At 36.9% G+C, this 14952-nt stretch overlaps 1 protein-coding gene across 1 annotated transcript in view; it reads right to left on the bottom strand.

Moving 5' to 3' along the window:
- Positions 1-4415, bottom strand: part of LOC135214791 (phenoloxidase-activating factor 2-like) — a 30275-nt gene extending 25860 nt beyond the window's left edge. The window contains exons 1-2 of the mRNA XM_064249153.1: positions 4277-4415; positions 1607-2467 (exon numbers count right to left, since the gene is read on the bottom strand). Coding sequence (XP_064105223.1) covers positions 1607-2467; positions 4277-4279 — 864 coding nt within the window. The 5' untranslated portion in view covers positions 4280-4415. The remainder of the gene's footprint in view (positions 1-1606; positions 2468-4276) is intronic.
- Positions 4416-14952: the final 10537 nt, after the last annotated feature.

Here is a 14952-nt window from a genome sequence, read left to right as displayed (position 1 = left end):
CTCTCTACTGATTCCACCGCATTTACCAAGGTCACTGTTGATCATTCACACGAAAAAAGATTCATGAATGTCCTGTACGGAGAAAGTCAACGAAAAGAAAGTGACGTTTCCGTAATGTTTCAATCGATAGTTTACAAACGAATAACCCTTTCTGGCTATAGCACGAATGTCCCAAATGGTCCGGAAGCAAATAAAAACCTGACTCTGAGCAATAAGAGAAGCTGATGCGATGGAGAAGGATGATTCGCATGCTTAGAGCGCAGAGGTGCCTAAGCGTAGAGCCTTCCTCCTTCTTTCTTGCCTTCCTTAACAACACAACAATTCAAGAGAGAGGATTTGCGCCCTGTTGAGTCGGAGAAGCAGTTTCAACCAGAACTTTTACTAGACTGTTTCAAGTAATGGATGTCGTAAGTTTTTCGACATTTCCGAAATAACAAAGCTTGAAGACATATTAAAGGTGCGTCGACACGGTCGAATAATAGTCCGACGGACAAACATTGTTACCAATTAACAATTGCCTGCCGGTTTTTGCCTTGTGAGCAGAGTAAAAACAGTGATATACAACCTCATCTGGTACCACTGTTTGTTGCCAGATTTACTTCCATCGTTACAACGCTTATGACGTCATCCTGCTTCGCTTTTGATATGGTAACAGTGTTTGTCCGACGAGCATTGTTCGACAGTGTGGACGCACCTTTTAAAACGATGCATGCGCCAGAAAAGAGGAAGGAGGCCAGGGGAGGAATGGTGGCGGGTGGTAGGGGGATGGGTTGGGTGTTCCTTAGCTACAGATAATGGCCTCATGGATGAAAGATAAGATAAGCAGAACTGAGAGCTCACATGTGCACAGGGACAAAGACAAGAACAGTGAAGTCAAACATAGTGTCGTCGCAAGCACTTAGACAACAGGCAACAGAAAACTGTGGAAATTGTAGACTTAAAGATGTGTTACTTTCATTTTGAAGATTTAAACAACTCTGATTTCATTTGATATTTTATTTCTTTAGTTCCTTTACATTCAAATGTATTTAGCCATTCAAATCTTAGGCTTCGTTATTATACAAAAATTATATTAATCTTGTTTGCAATTTCTATAAATATTTGGAATGAAAAAAAATCCATTTACACTAATCAATTTGTAAGATTATCTAACTGTAATTGGACGGATTTCAACTTTGCACACTTATGCATTCATTGATCTACACGAGACGGGTATTTTTTTTTTCGTCGTCACTTCTTATAAAATACTTATTACAGTTACAGAATATAATCAAGTCCACAAAACGTACGTGTACAGAAGTCATAAACCATGTACAAATAAACAGACAAGGATAATGCATGTGTAGAAAAATCAATAGAGGAACGCAATACAAACATATACGAAAATAGACAAATATTATTGGAGAATTCAGCATAATATACAACACACTGAGAACATTATATACAACCCTGCTTACAATACTCAAATCAGTTGGAAATGAACAAACAATTGCATCGCGAGTTATGTACAATAGCACGGAAAATCGAAAGCTAAAGCAGTAAATTGACTTCAAACGAGGCTTTTGGAGAGACTGGCCAAGACAGACGCCACCAGTGCCAAACTTACCGCAATACCTTGCGTGTTCCTCGTCCCGCAACTGGGCGAAGGTTCCACTACCTTTCCAATTGTTTGGTGTGGCCTTGGCCCAGGGCGGATCGTTGTTGATAATGTGGTTCCCGCGACAATGCCGGTAGTGCGCTCAGCCTCTGGCAGATTACAGCAGATTTGCCTCTGGTCTTCGCAGATGATGTCTGGATTAGGATTAGGGTACAACGTTCGCAAGTCCAGCAGTCCCGACCCTGAAGTAACGATGGTACCTTTGGCATCACACATGAAGGTATCGACGCAGTCGCAATGAGGATGGCTGGAGCTCGTCGCTGCAGCAAGAGGAGGTTCGGTAGCTTCGAAAGCGCAGCAGACGGTGAACGCGTGAGGGCACTTGGAATGGGATACGTAGATCCCGAAGGCTTCGAGCGACGTATTTCCATTGCCGTCGCTGACGATACGCTCCGCCGTGCAGTTGACGAAGGAGACGCACCCGCAGGGCGTGTCCGGAGCCAGAGTTGGCAATGCAGGGGTCGACGTCGGAGGGGAAACCGTGGTAGGCGTCGGTGGGAAGCAACATACGTCGTAAAGATCGGGGCACTGCGGTCCGTTGCGGTTGCGAGGAGGGGGCGTGGGCTTGCGGCCTCCGAAGCGGAGATCTATGATGCCCACCCCCGACGTGCTGATGGTGCCGTTAATGCACAGGTAGTACTTGACGCACTCGCACGCAGGTTGGTCCCCAAGGGAGGAGTCCGCTGCATTAATGGAATCCTCCGTCGTGTCCCTCAACCACCAGAAGTCTCCATCGCCTTGCCCTGACACACAGCCCGCTAACACCCACAAGGTCAACACCAGAGGTGTTGCTCGCATCATCGGACCTCCCTGGAAATGAGGACAATAACAATATAATTCACGATACGGAAAATTATGATTGAGTTTTTTATTCATTAATTATACACGGTAAAAATCATTTCCTAGTACAGTAACTACAGAAGATCATTCGCTTATCGTGTGGCATTCAGTCAAGTGATTACTCGAAAGACGCCTATTTCATTACGTTTCTTAATCGCACTTATTCACACTATGTATACATTACTCCATTTCCCAATGATCTGCTGTCAAGACCAGGACTCGAAAAATGATCTATACAGGTGCTCAATCGTGTCAAAACTCTAAGTACAAAAATAGCAAAAAAAAAAAAAATCACTATCGACAAAGTCGAAGCGGAAACTCTTTCCATAGATGTATCGTGAATAAGCTTGATATATATGAACCTACTGAAGAATGGTGCAACAATGGTCGAAAATTGGATATTTCAAATGTCATCACACGAATTTGAATATCTTATATGAAATTATATACTAGTCAACTATGGGAGTCTCTCTCTCTCTCTCTCTCTCTCTCTCTCTCTCTCTCTCTCTCTCTCTCTCTCTCTCTCTCTCTCTCTCACACACACACACGATTCTCTTTCGTAAGAGTTTCAGCCTTGGAGATTTCTTTAAGTAGTTTTGAAATTAATGCTTTACATTTCCGTATTAATAGACTGATTTCCGTACTTATGACAAGCGGAAGGGGAAATGAGAAAATATCGCTTTCCTTAACCGGAAGTATATTTTAAACTATTATAAATTCGTCGCTGTATCACCTTGCTTGTCAAGAAAACTATTTCTTCCCCGTCCTTTTTATGTCCTTCCATTTTATAAGACTATGAGCTATACCTTAATTGGGTCCACCCCTGTCCCGACCACTTTCCGATCAAACAAGTTGCAACTAATTCTTACTAATTCTTTGTAATTAAAAAAATTCTGCTTGGAAATTACAATCACTGTTTTTATAGTTGTCAATGTTTTGTGTTAAAAGCTAAGGAAACAAACTTCCTCACTTCCCTCAGCTTTTATTTGCACCCATGACTTCTAAAATTTAAAGTATATATGTTACAGGGAATATGTGAAATCAGGGATTTCACAAAATTTCTAGGGAATATGTGAAATGACCAATCCGCTTAGGAACATTTGAACCCCAAGGGACTAGTACCAAACACGGCGAAAGTGTATAGACGAATCACTGTTTCGCCTTGTTTTAATACTAGCCCTCGGGAATCAATGTTCTTAAGCAAATTGGTTATTTCACAGATGCCCCGGGGATTTCGTGAAATCTCCCTGTAGCATATACAAAGTACGAGGAGAAAATAAATAAACGTGTTATAGTATTTTGTGCTTATGACTGTAATAAGGATGACCTTCCTCAACTGTCTGATGAGACGGTCGCTAATTCGATAACGAATTCTGTCACGCGAGATGATACTTCTTTCCTAGTGGTACTGCTGCATCGAGAGAACTCTTAGCAACATAGTAAGGAAGACCATTGTGATAACTTTTTAAAAAGGACGATCTCCTCGACAGAACATTAAGCTGGCATTTCAACCAAAACTGAAATAGGTTCCGCAACGCAGTATGCCCGCGAATGCCCTACTTTTTCTAGATACGCTAATCTGACCGAAGTACATCCACACTAGAGCTTGGGTCGTGATGCGCGCTGTATGCCCTGCAATGCTTGTTCGAAGACACAACCTAATGTTTGAGTTGTACTTTTTTCTATAAATCTAAATTAAAACCCAACTTCGTCTTTATGCCCCACAGATGAGTGAACCGAATGTTAACTTAGACACGAACACTCCAAACAGCCACTTACCATGCAGATAATATCTATGCAGGCCACAGAGGAAGACAAACGTAGGGATACCTGTTCCACACAAGGTCTGGATCACGACTGAGGCACACGCGAAGGATCGCCCGGAAGGAGGTTTGTCCCTGGGCCGGGCTAAGGATGCTGGCTAACAATAATCGTGAACTCTTATTTTTACCGATGTTGCCAAATGGGCTATATTACTGGAGTTCTTTTTATTTTGATTTTTTTTAATTCGTTGCTTTGCAGATGATTTTATGGATCAAAGCATTTTAACGGGACGTATTAAAATTGTATCGTTAGTCTCAGCAGAGTGGAAGTTTCGGGAGCCTAAATTTTGCCGCATTTCCGAAAGGAATGTGTGTTATTTCAACATTCATACTATTACATTGCATGCATGTGTTGTGTGTGTATAAGAGAGAGAGAGAGAGAACACGCTCTATTAATGTCTATTCCTTTTGTTGTTTTTGTATGACGATAAAAAAAAAATGTTCAGCAATCGTGAGCGCATCGTGACCTTGGTAGTCCTTGCAGTGTATTTCGTAAGAATTGGTACGTGATGTCACTCGAGGGTGTCCGAGCAAAGGGAAAACCAATTTCTATGAAAAAAAAAAAAAAAGAGAGATCATGGTCATATTCATATATCCACCGCAGAATTACGGGCTGCTCTAGGAGCAAGAGCCCATGCTGGCATAAGGCCAGTTTTATCTAAAACAACAAGAACAACGCTGTAGAATCGTGGAAGAGCCCACTGAGCAAAGAGCTTCCAGAACATTAACCATTTCATCCATGTACACAGTCGCTACATTTGCATATTATCGAACATCGTACACACTCTGTGATAGTCTTTTAAGTCCCTTTTTTCAGTACCTCCTGAAACCCATCTATCAAATACTTCCAAGGTAATCATCTCCTCTTCACTTCCAGATTTTTTCACTTACCGAACATCCCCCATTCTTTCCGCATGATTAACTCATCTCAGAACAGTATAATCCGTTATTTAATCAATACTAACGTCTCCACCATTTCTGTGTATCTCCACAGCTTTCACCCAATCAGTCTTTCTTATGCCACATCCACTAGGCAAAGCATTCATCTCTACAGCTTCCGGTTTTCATTTGATCGGCATTTAGCATCCACACTTTAATTTTCTAAAGGAGTTCTGGCTCAACAGTTCCTTCAGACATTCCGCTTCCATCGACACTCCAAACTTCTTCCCAATACTGGGCAAACATCCTGGTTTGCCTTTACTTTCACCCTACAGACTTCTGTTACACTCACAAAAACTTATCAGAATCTATACTGAATTCATTTCTTTTCCAGTGACATCCTAATTTTAATGTAATTCATTTCAGAATCCACATTCTGAAATACACTGATGTTCGCCCTTATCCTCGATTTACATGTAAGGTTAAAGAGAGCCCTATGTTTGCAGAAAATTATAGTTCTTTTATCTCTCTACATAGTAGTGTTGAGATAAACTTTGCCTGTAACATTTTTAAAACGAAACTAATCAGTATGTCAATTAAAGAGGCTGATAAAAGAAAGAGGAACATATGAGAGAAAGGATTCGAATGTTTCATGGATATCTAAATTCAAAGGTTATTATTGATTACCATCAGTGCCACTGTCAAGTCTGAATGTTATAGTCTATTCAGGCGAGCCTCCAAATGATGGAATGCCCAGGCCAGCCTTGAAGATGAGTTTTATGAAATAAATGCAAATGAATGACAGACAGAAGGGAATATAAGTACTTGGAAATAACTAAAAAATTAAAGATCGTATCACAGTCCAACCAAGATATGATTGTTTTCGTTTACGGTATCTGAAGACGTCAGAATTATCGGTTGGAATGTACTGTAGATGATCCACTCTGCTGTTTGCGTCACTGAAGCAGACGATAGTCTACCTCCATTGTAGCCATTCGTGTGAACTTCATGTTTTACAAAAATGTGGTTTTTGCATTGTTAATTGATGTTCACATACTCAATAACAAATTGAAAACTAACATAATCTTTTAGGCAGGCATTAAAGAGAGAAAGTAAATTATATAGGTTTAATTGCATGAAAAAAATTAAATAGGTTTTATGTTTAATATTCCAGACTCCTTGTGTGAGTATACGTTCTTACGACTTTAAAAAAACTGGATGTTCCATGAAGGAAAGCAGTGAATGATTACCTCTTGCAGGCTGTTCTTTGTTTTATATAGGTTTGAATATAAGTTAGGTTTCAATACAGCTGTTAAGGCGGTCTGCAGAAGCTCTCCGTTCTCGCAGCTTACGAAATGATGTAGGTGCCACTTGTGTAATAAATAACAAATTAACCTTTCAGCAAATATCCACTATTGGGGTACCTTCTCTTGCATCGTGATGACTGTTTATCTAATGGAATCGTTGGAGGTGTAATGAAATACGATCTTGCATACCATATGCAGTTTTCACTGTGTTTCTCAGCCAAAATCAGTAGCCAACAAGTCTTTTTCAATACTTATGCAGACGCTACCCTTCTCCATTGTAGCCATTTTGGTTAGCAATGATTCTCACAAAAATGTTGGTTTTGCATTGTTAATGTTTGTTCATTTCTCACAATAATTATTCAACAATGTGAATCACCTGCTAGAAATGCCTTAATGAAGGAAATTAAATTTTGTAGATTTCACTTCATCAAAAACCTATAAGATTATTTATGATTAAACTCCAGAATCCTTGGAGAAGGATTTTCACTGGACACCATTAAAAACAAAAACTAGCAAATCTTCCACGAAGAAAATCCGAATAATTAGCCCTTTAAGAACATTTCTTTACTCCAAACCTATTTGAAAACATTTTATATAGAATTTAAGACTGTGACAGTGGGTTTATAAACAAATACGAGATGTATTGAGAAAAATTATGGTTTAGAACTAAAAGGCTGGTGGTACGTCATAGTTCATGATGTCATTGACAACCAATAAAAGGGCTGGAAATTTCCCGCCTAAAAAGAAGGAACTTGGAAAGTTCAACCGCGTTGATGCGTTGCTGTTGCCAGAATTTCGTGGGATTTTTACAAATTTTAAAAATGTTTTTTTTTTTTTTGTCTTCTTGCTTTAAAATAAAAATGAAAGAATATCCTTTGATATTAGCTTATATATAATAATGTGCATGTATGACTCATTAATGGTCACTTGGACGCTTAATTGCTATTTGTGTGTGAGTGTGTGTGTGTGCGTTTGTTTGTGAAATTACTTCCCTCGTATTTAATCATTTATGTAATTTTTTTTAAATTCACTTTCTCTACAATTCTCCTGCAACTTTTCCTGTTGTCAGCTTCTTTCGTTGAAAAGGCTCTTTGTTATTATTATTTTTATCAAATACCCAGACTTAAAAAGATTATGTATATTATATAATCTTTTTATGAAATATATATATATATATATATATATATATAATATATATGCTTATCACAGTAGATACACGTGACTTCATTAAATAAGCGAATAACCACAGGAAAATGATAGTCAGAAATCCAAGCGCTTTCATCTTTACTAAGACATTGTCAAGGAGCGAATGAAATATAATTGGAGAGAAAGTTATCAGGTAAGCAAGATCAAAAATACCAGATGGTTAATTGTCAAAAGGGTAAAAGTTAAAGAGATAATCCATGATTATCGGATATCACACAGTCACAAACCTAAACATAGATTTAACCCTAACAGAAACTACAATGTATCTGTACAGTCCAAAACATGTAAAAACTGAATATATTAATTCTGTTGCTTATATTTATCTACAACTTTTTTCATTGTGAAGGCACCAAGTTTGAATAAACCAAGACTTAAATTTAGAACATTGATGAAACAAGATTCCATGATATTCCTTTTAACTGTGCCATTACATAGGATTAAGGCTCTTGCTTGACTCCAGTTAATAGGATGATCTAAATCTCTCATATGTACGAATAATGCATTCGATATCTGCCCAGTTCTCGTAGAATACTGGCGCTGTTTGAGACGTTGTGAAAGAGATTCACCAGTCTGTCCGTAATAGACTTTATCACACTTTTTGCGAGAAATTTCATATATGCTTGCAAGGAATTTCATATATGCAACCTGGAAGATCTTTACAAGAATTTTTTATTGCTAAACTCTTGACATCAATATTACTGAAAACAACATTTATGTTAAAAGGCTTTAAAATTCTGTGAATATCTAAAAACCTTTCAACATAGGGTAATTTTAAAATGTTATGCTTACTAAATTCAAGTTTGTCAGTTAAATTAAATGTTTTTCTAGACTATATATATATATTATATATATAATATATATATAATAGATATATAATATATATATATATATATATGTAAGTGTTTACATAATAAAAATATGGAATGTTAGTCCATATATATAAAAGACTAAAACTAAAGAGGTCAACCAGATAGCTTGCAGGAATGTGATCAGACTAGAGACGCTAAAGATGACGTATACAATAAAAGTAGGCTAAGATAACATGCCGTCACCTGTAGTCATTCAATTGTTTATAAACATTAGTCCAAGCTCCCTGCTTGAGACAACTACCACGACCTATAATTCAAACGGCCTACGTGATCTGTAGCGTGTCTCATTTTGATTGTATGTTCGTATGTAACTATGTCATCTGATTGTATGTTCATATGTTCGAACTACTGTCTGTTCCTTTATGACTGGTAACCGAGATGGTAGTAAGGCAGAAGAGAGTTAGCTATCGTCATTAGAAGACCTGTACCTCTTTACCTAAGCTTTATCATGTAGAGAGAATAGAATTAGCCATCATTATTGGCAGAAGCGATCAAGCTATCGTCATTAGAAGGCTTGTACAAACATACCTGATCTTCACCATGTAAATTCAGAGAATATAAGTATTTTTGTACTTCGTGGTTTCTACTAGATCCTCACCTAATCACCGAATCATCATGAGATAATACCGACTTCGTAAGTGATCTACAAACCCCAAGACACTCCATTGAATATGGAAGTGCAATACCAACCGACTTAGCGTAAGATTATCGCAAGTCTAACATTACCTCATAGGGCGCCTTATCATACAAGGCAACAGCCCTAAAAGTGGTGGCAGCGGTGGGATTTGCTATGCATCACATGACTGTATCAAGTAATCAGAGCAGGTTTTCGTTTTTTTTAATACGTAAGTTATTATAAGTAGTGGTGGATTAAGCCCGACTGTAAGCGCCGTAAAAATTAGAATATCTTGTTTTATTCCTTTAGTAAACGTAATATCCTGTATTTACGGACTCACCGTCTGTTGTTCGAACTTCCCTAATGAGAAGTCCGGATAAGCGAGCGCTTACAGATACCTCTATAGTTATAAAAAACATTGATCTGTATCCAGTGTAATTGTAAGATCCATCTAGGGGTATACAAAATATTATCTTACATCCTGCAAAATAAGGCGTGTTTATCAAAGGAAAATCCTATAAACCTTCAAACATATTAAAATCAGTTTGAACAAAAAAAAAAAATGAGACAATTAATCAAATAATAACTTATATAAAGGAACTATACATTTGTCTCATAAATCGTAACATTGTTCAAATGACCCAACAGAATTTTCCCACAACCGCAGTCGTAGTTTGCACGCAAAATCTCGAGAAGCATGCACCCTCGAATGTCTTAGTGCGTGTAAAAAGACTTTGCTGGGAAATGAAATTTTAATCCTTCCCGACACTCTGAAATATAACGATTTCCGCGAACAAAGCCCTAGACACGGTTGACTAGCAGCAACAAGTTAAATCTAGTGATCCACAAACGTATACATATCGTGGATATGGAAGTTATAAATATCGCATTTTTTATTGTTGCTAATTTTTAATCACGCCCAATCAGTCGTAGATGAATCTCCCTTATACTCTATCTAAAGTAATATCCGAAAAGTCATTCAAGCACAGGTGATTCAGCAGAAACATTTTTTTATCTTTTATCTGAATACCAGGAAGTTTCTCCACTAGCGAGTGATTTCTGAGGAAAAAAACGGATGTAATTTAACATAAAATACGGTCTAAGGACAAACATAAAGCTATATACGTACCTTCGTATAGACTCTCAATGGAATTTCAAAATAGAGATAAATGACGAAGTTGAAAAATGATAGTAATAGGAGTCATTAGGAAATCAAATAGCCCATACAATTTTTCCCTCAAAACGTCATGCCATAAAAGATCGGACTTGGCGTATCTGCGTAGATTTCTGTCGCTTAAACAAGGAAACGACTCCCAATAGTTTCCAGTGCCATGTACCGACGACATCTTATCTCTGTTAGGTTAGAATAAATTTTTCACCAGCTTGGACTTACTTATATATATATATATATATGCAAATCCCACAGGAAAATGATAGTCAGAAATCCAAGCGCTTTCGTCTTTACTCAGACATTGTCAAGGAGTTAATGAAGTACAATGGGAGAGAAAGGTCTCAGGTACAACACAAGATCAAGAATACCAGATGGTTAATTGTCAAAAGGGTAAAAATTAAAGGAGATAATCCAGGATTATCGGATATCACACGGTCACAAAACTAACCGAAATTACAAAGTACCTTTACAGTCCAAAACATGTAAAAACTGAATATATTAATTTTGTTGCTTATATTTATCAACAACTTTTTTTTCATAATGAAAGCATCAAGTTTAAATAAACCAAGTCTTAAATTTAGAACATTTCTATTATTTGACTTGATGAAACAAGATTCAATGATATTCCTTTTAACTGTGTCATTACATGGGATTAAGGCTCTTGCTTGACTCCGGTTAATAGGATGGTCTAAATCTCTCATATGTACAAATAATGCATTCGATATTTGCCCAGTTCTCACAGAATATTGATGTTGTTTGAGACGTTGTGAAAGAGATTTACCGGTCTGTCCGTAATAGACTTTATCACACTTTTTGCAAGGAATTTCATATATGCAGCCTGAAAGATCTTTAGGAGAATTTTTTATTATTAAACTCTTGACATTAATATTACTGAAAACAACATTTATGTTAAAAAGCTTTAAAATTCTAGGAATATCTAAAAACCTTTCATCATAGGGTAATTTTAGAATGTTATGCTTACTAAATTCAAGTTTGTCATTAGTTGAATAAAATGTTTTTCTAGCTCTTTTCCATGCCACATCTATAAAAGTCCTTGGGTATTTAAGTTTCAATGCAATATCATAAATAATTTTAATTTCAGCGTCAATAAACTGCGGGCTACAGACACGTAAAGCCCTTAGGAACATCCCAGAAAAAACAGAGAATTTAACATTTTGATGGTGATTGGAGTAGTAATGAACACAAGAGGCAATGTTAGTTGATTTTCGAAAGACTGAAAAGGTGAAATTTCTATCATTTCTATGGACAGTTACATCAAGAAAATTCTCCTAAAGATCTTTCAGGCTGCATATATGAAATTCCTTGCAAAAAGTGTGATAAAGTCTATTACGGACAGACCGGTAAATCTCTTTCACAACGTCTCAAACAACATCAATATTCTGTGAGAACTGGGCAAATATCGAATGCATTATTTGTACATATGAGAGATTTAGACCATCCTATTAACCGGAGTCAAGCAAGAGCCTTAATCCCATGTAATGACACAGTTAAAAGGAATATCATTGAATCTTGTTTCATCAAGTCAAATAATAGAAATGTTCTATATTTAAGTCTTGGTTTATTTAAACTTGATGCTTTCATTATGAAAAAAGTTGTAGATAAATATAAGCAACAAAATTAATATATTCAGTTTTTACATGTTTTGGACTGTAAAGGTACTTTGTAATTTCAGTTAGGTTTGTGACCATGTGATATCTGATAATCCTGGATTATCTCCTTTAATTTTTACCCTTTTGACAATTAACCATCTGGTATTCTTGATCTTGTTTTGTACCTGAGACCTTTCTCTCCAATTGTACTTCATTAACTCCTTGACAATGTTTGAGTAAAGACGAAAGCGCTTGGATTTCTGACTCATTTTCATGTGGGATTCGCTTATTTATGAAGTCACGTGCATCTACAGTGATTTTTAAGCATATATATATATATATATATATATATATATATATATATATATATATATATATTACATAAAAAAAATTCTGACAGGCTTTCCTTCACTTTCCTGAATTATCAGTGACACGGTGTCCCATCATCCATTGCCAAAACTCCAAATATGTCTAGTTTTTTCTTTAGTACTCAAGAGGGATAAATAAATCAGCTACGGTAGACTGCTATATTTATTTTCTCGTTCCTTGCTGATTGCTATTTCGAGAGATGTTCTAGACAGGTTCACAATAGTGTTACAGTCTAATATGTAGCAGAGTTCAGCCAAAATTTTCGAAAAACAACAATTTAAAAAAAGGACATTTATAAATGTGAAAACTTAGCGCAACTTCATAGTCTATAAAAATTGCCACCAAAATTTTCAGAAAAGTTCCTTCCCCTCCATGAATAATAAATACACTGGCTACAGAGAGTCTCAAATGCCTTTAATTTTACGTCCAGTATAGCTCACTCTGAGAGAGGCCTTCACGCCTCTCCAGAATTGCTATCTATAAAATAAGCGCGTCCCTAATCCCTACCACCTCCTAGGGTGACAATACCCTCCGTCCCAGGAAGTAAATGCTGTGAAACACAAATAACAGCAGTAAACCGGAACGTAAGAGGATTTTAAAGGGATAAAAACAATTCATGTTCGTGTTATATTGAACTTATTACGTACGTATGGGCTGCAGAAGCTCTCAGGTCTTGCTGCTCGCTGCTTACGAAATGTGGTGCGGTTTGGAGGTGCCACACATTTAAAAAAAAAAAGTGTATTTAATCTTTCAACAAATATTTACATTAAAAAACAGCAGTAAACCAGAACGCAAGAGGATTTTAAAGGCATAAAAACAATTTATGTTCGTTTTATAATGAACTTATTACGTATGTATTGGCTGCAGATGCTCTCAGGTCTTGCTGCTCGCTGCTTACGAAATGTGGTGCGGTTTGGAGGTGCCACACATTTAAAAAAAAGGTGTATTTAATCTTTCAACAAATATTTATATTTGGGGTGACTTCTCTTGTATTATGATGACTGTTAGACTTATGGAATCATTGGAGATGTAGTGAAATATGCACTCGAATCTCACACGTAGTATTTATTCTCTGTAATTCTCAGTAGTCCACTAGTTTTCCTCGGTACTTTTGCAGACGCTGACCCTCCCAATGTAGCCATTTTGGACAGCAGTAATTCTTACAATTCTTGCAATCTTGATATTTGTTCATCTTTTACAATAATTATTTGATACCATATATCACCCGACAGAGAGACATAATAAAGGGAAATTAATTTTATAGCTTTCATCTCATCAAAAATTTAAATAGGGTTTGTATTACCATTCCAGAATCCTCGAGATGAGAATTTTCTCTTTGCACCTTTAAAAACAAAAATTGGTAACTATTCCATTAGGAAAATCCGAATAATTAGCCCATTAAGAGCATTTCTTGATTTAAAACCTATTTTAAAATATTTCATATAGTAATACTTTGTGAAATGGGCTTATGTGCAAAAACGAGTTATGATTAAGTTAACGGTGGTTTAGAATTAAAAGGCTATTGAAAAATGGCAACGATTTCATGATGGGAGGTACGTGTAGTTATTGACGTCATCGACAACCAATCAGATAGCAGCAAATTTCCCGCCAAAAAAAGAAGGAACTTGGGGGTCCAACCACGTTTATGCGTTGCTGTTTGTTGGTTTTTGTGGTGTTTTTTTTTTTCTTCCTTTCTTCCTTTCCCTAAGAAAGAAATATTTATAGTAAAATATGATTTTAATCTCTTCAAGATGAAAATAAAAATATGGGAGAAAATAATGAAGTGATTAAGAAAGATATTTGAATAATGTATTTTTTTCATTTGATGCTTAATTGCTATATTTCTCTATTTTATTATATAACATGAGCCTTTCCTGTTACTCAGGTTTGTTAGTTATGAAAAATACAAATTAGTTACAAATTTGGTATTTGTTCATATACGGAACAAACCTTCGGTCTTAACATTAGATAGACTTACTTATTGGAGGGAGGTAAGTCTCTACAACTGACTGGGAGTTTGCCACCTTATCCATTTCCGAATATATAGGGAAATTCTAAGAGAATGGACAATGAACCTAGAACCAAAGATATAAGCGGATCTATTGGTTTTCCCCCACTGGGTGTAGATACCATTCTATGTTTACTCTTGTCCGTTGCAACTGGATCCACCTTCACCCCTCTTTTCCCTATTATCTATCCAGAGGGGTGTGTTGCTACTGAAAAGTATATCATAACCTAAGATAGCTTCACAGTATGGCTGACCACCTCACCTGCATCTAGTCCGTTCCAGCGCATGACGGTACTCTCCTTCATATTGCCCGTAGTTAAAGGAGTAGGAAAAAAGTAGTAAAGAAAAAAGACCAGTCATCCCATTCATTCTACTTTCATACCTTCATCTTAGACTAGACGCAAACTGACCCACCAAGGGCACTGGATGAGCTATATCACTTGTTGGGCCGCCACCACTGGACCCAAGGAAAAAGTGTCCAAGGATCTATGGGCAACGTCTTTCAAATAAAATGAGGTGAAAGTTGTTTGGCGTTTCCACACACCAGCTTTCAGAATTCTATCCACAGACATGTTCTTCTTAAATGCCAGAGGCGCA

This window comes from Macrobrachium nipponense, chromosome 46 (genome assembly GCF_015104395.2).
Source record: "Macrobrachium nipponense isolate FS-2020 chromosome 46, ASM1510439v2, whole genome shotgun sequence".
NCBI classification, from domain to species: domain Eukaryota; kingdom Metazoa; phylum Arthropoda; class Malacostraca; order Decapoda; family Palaemonidae; genus Macrobrachium; species Macrobrachium nipponense.
The sequence above is the reverse complement of the archived record's forward strand: the minus strand, read 5'-3'. Positions and strand labels throughout refer to the sequence as shown.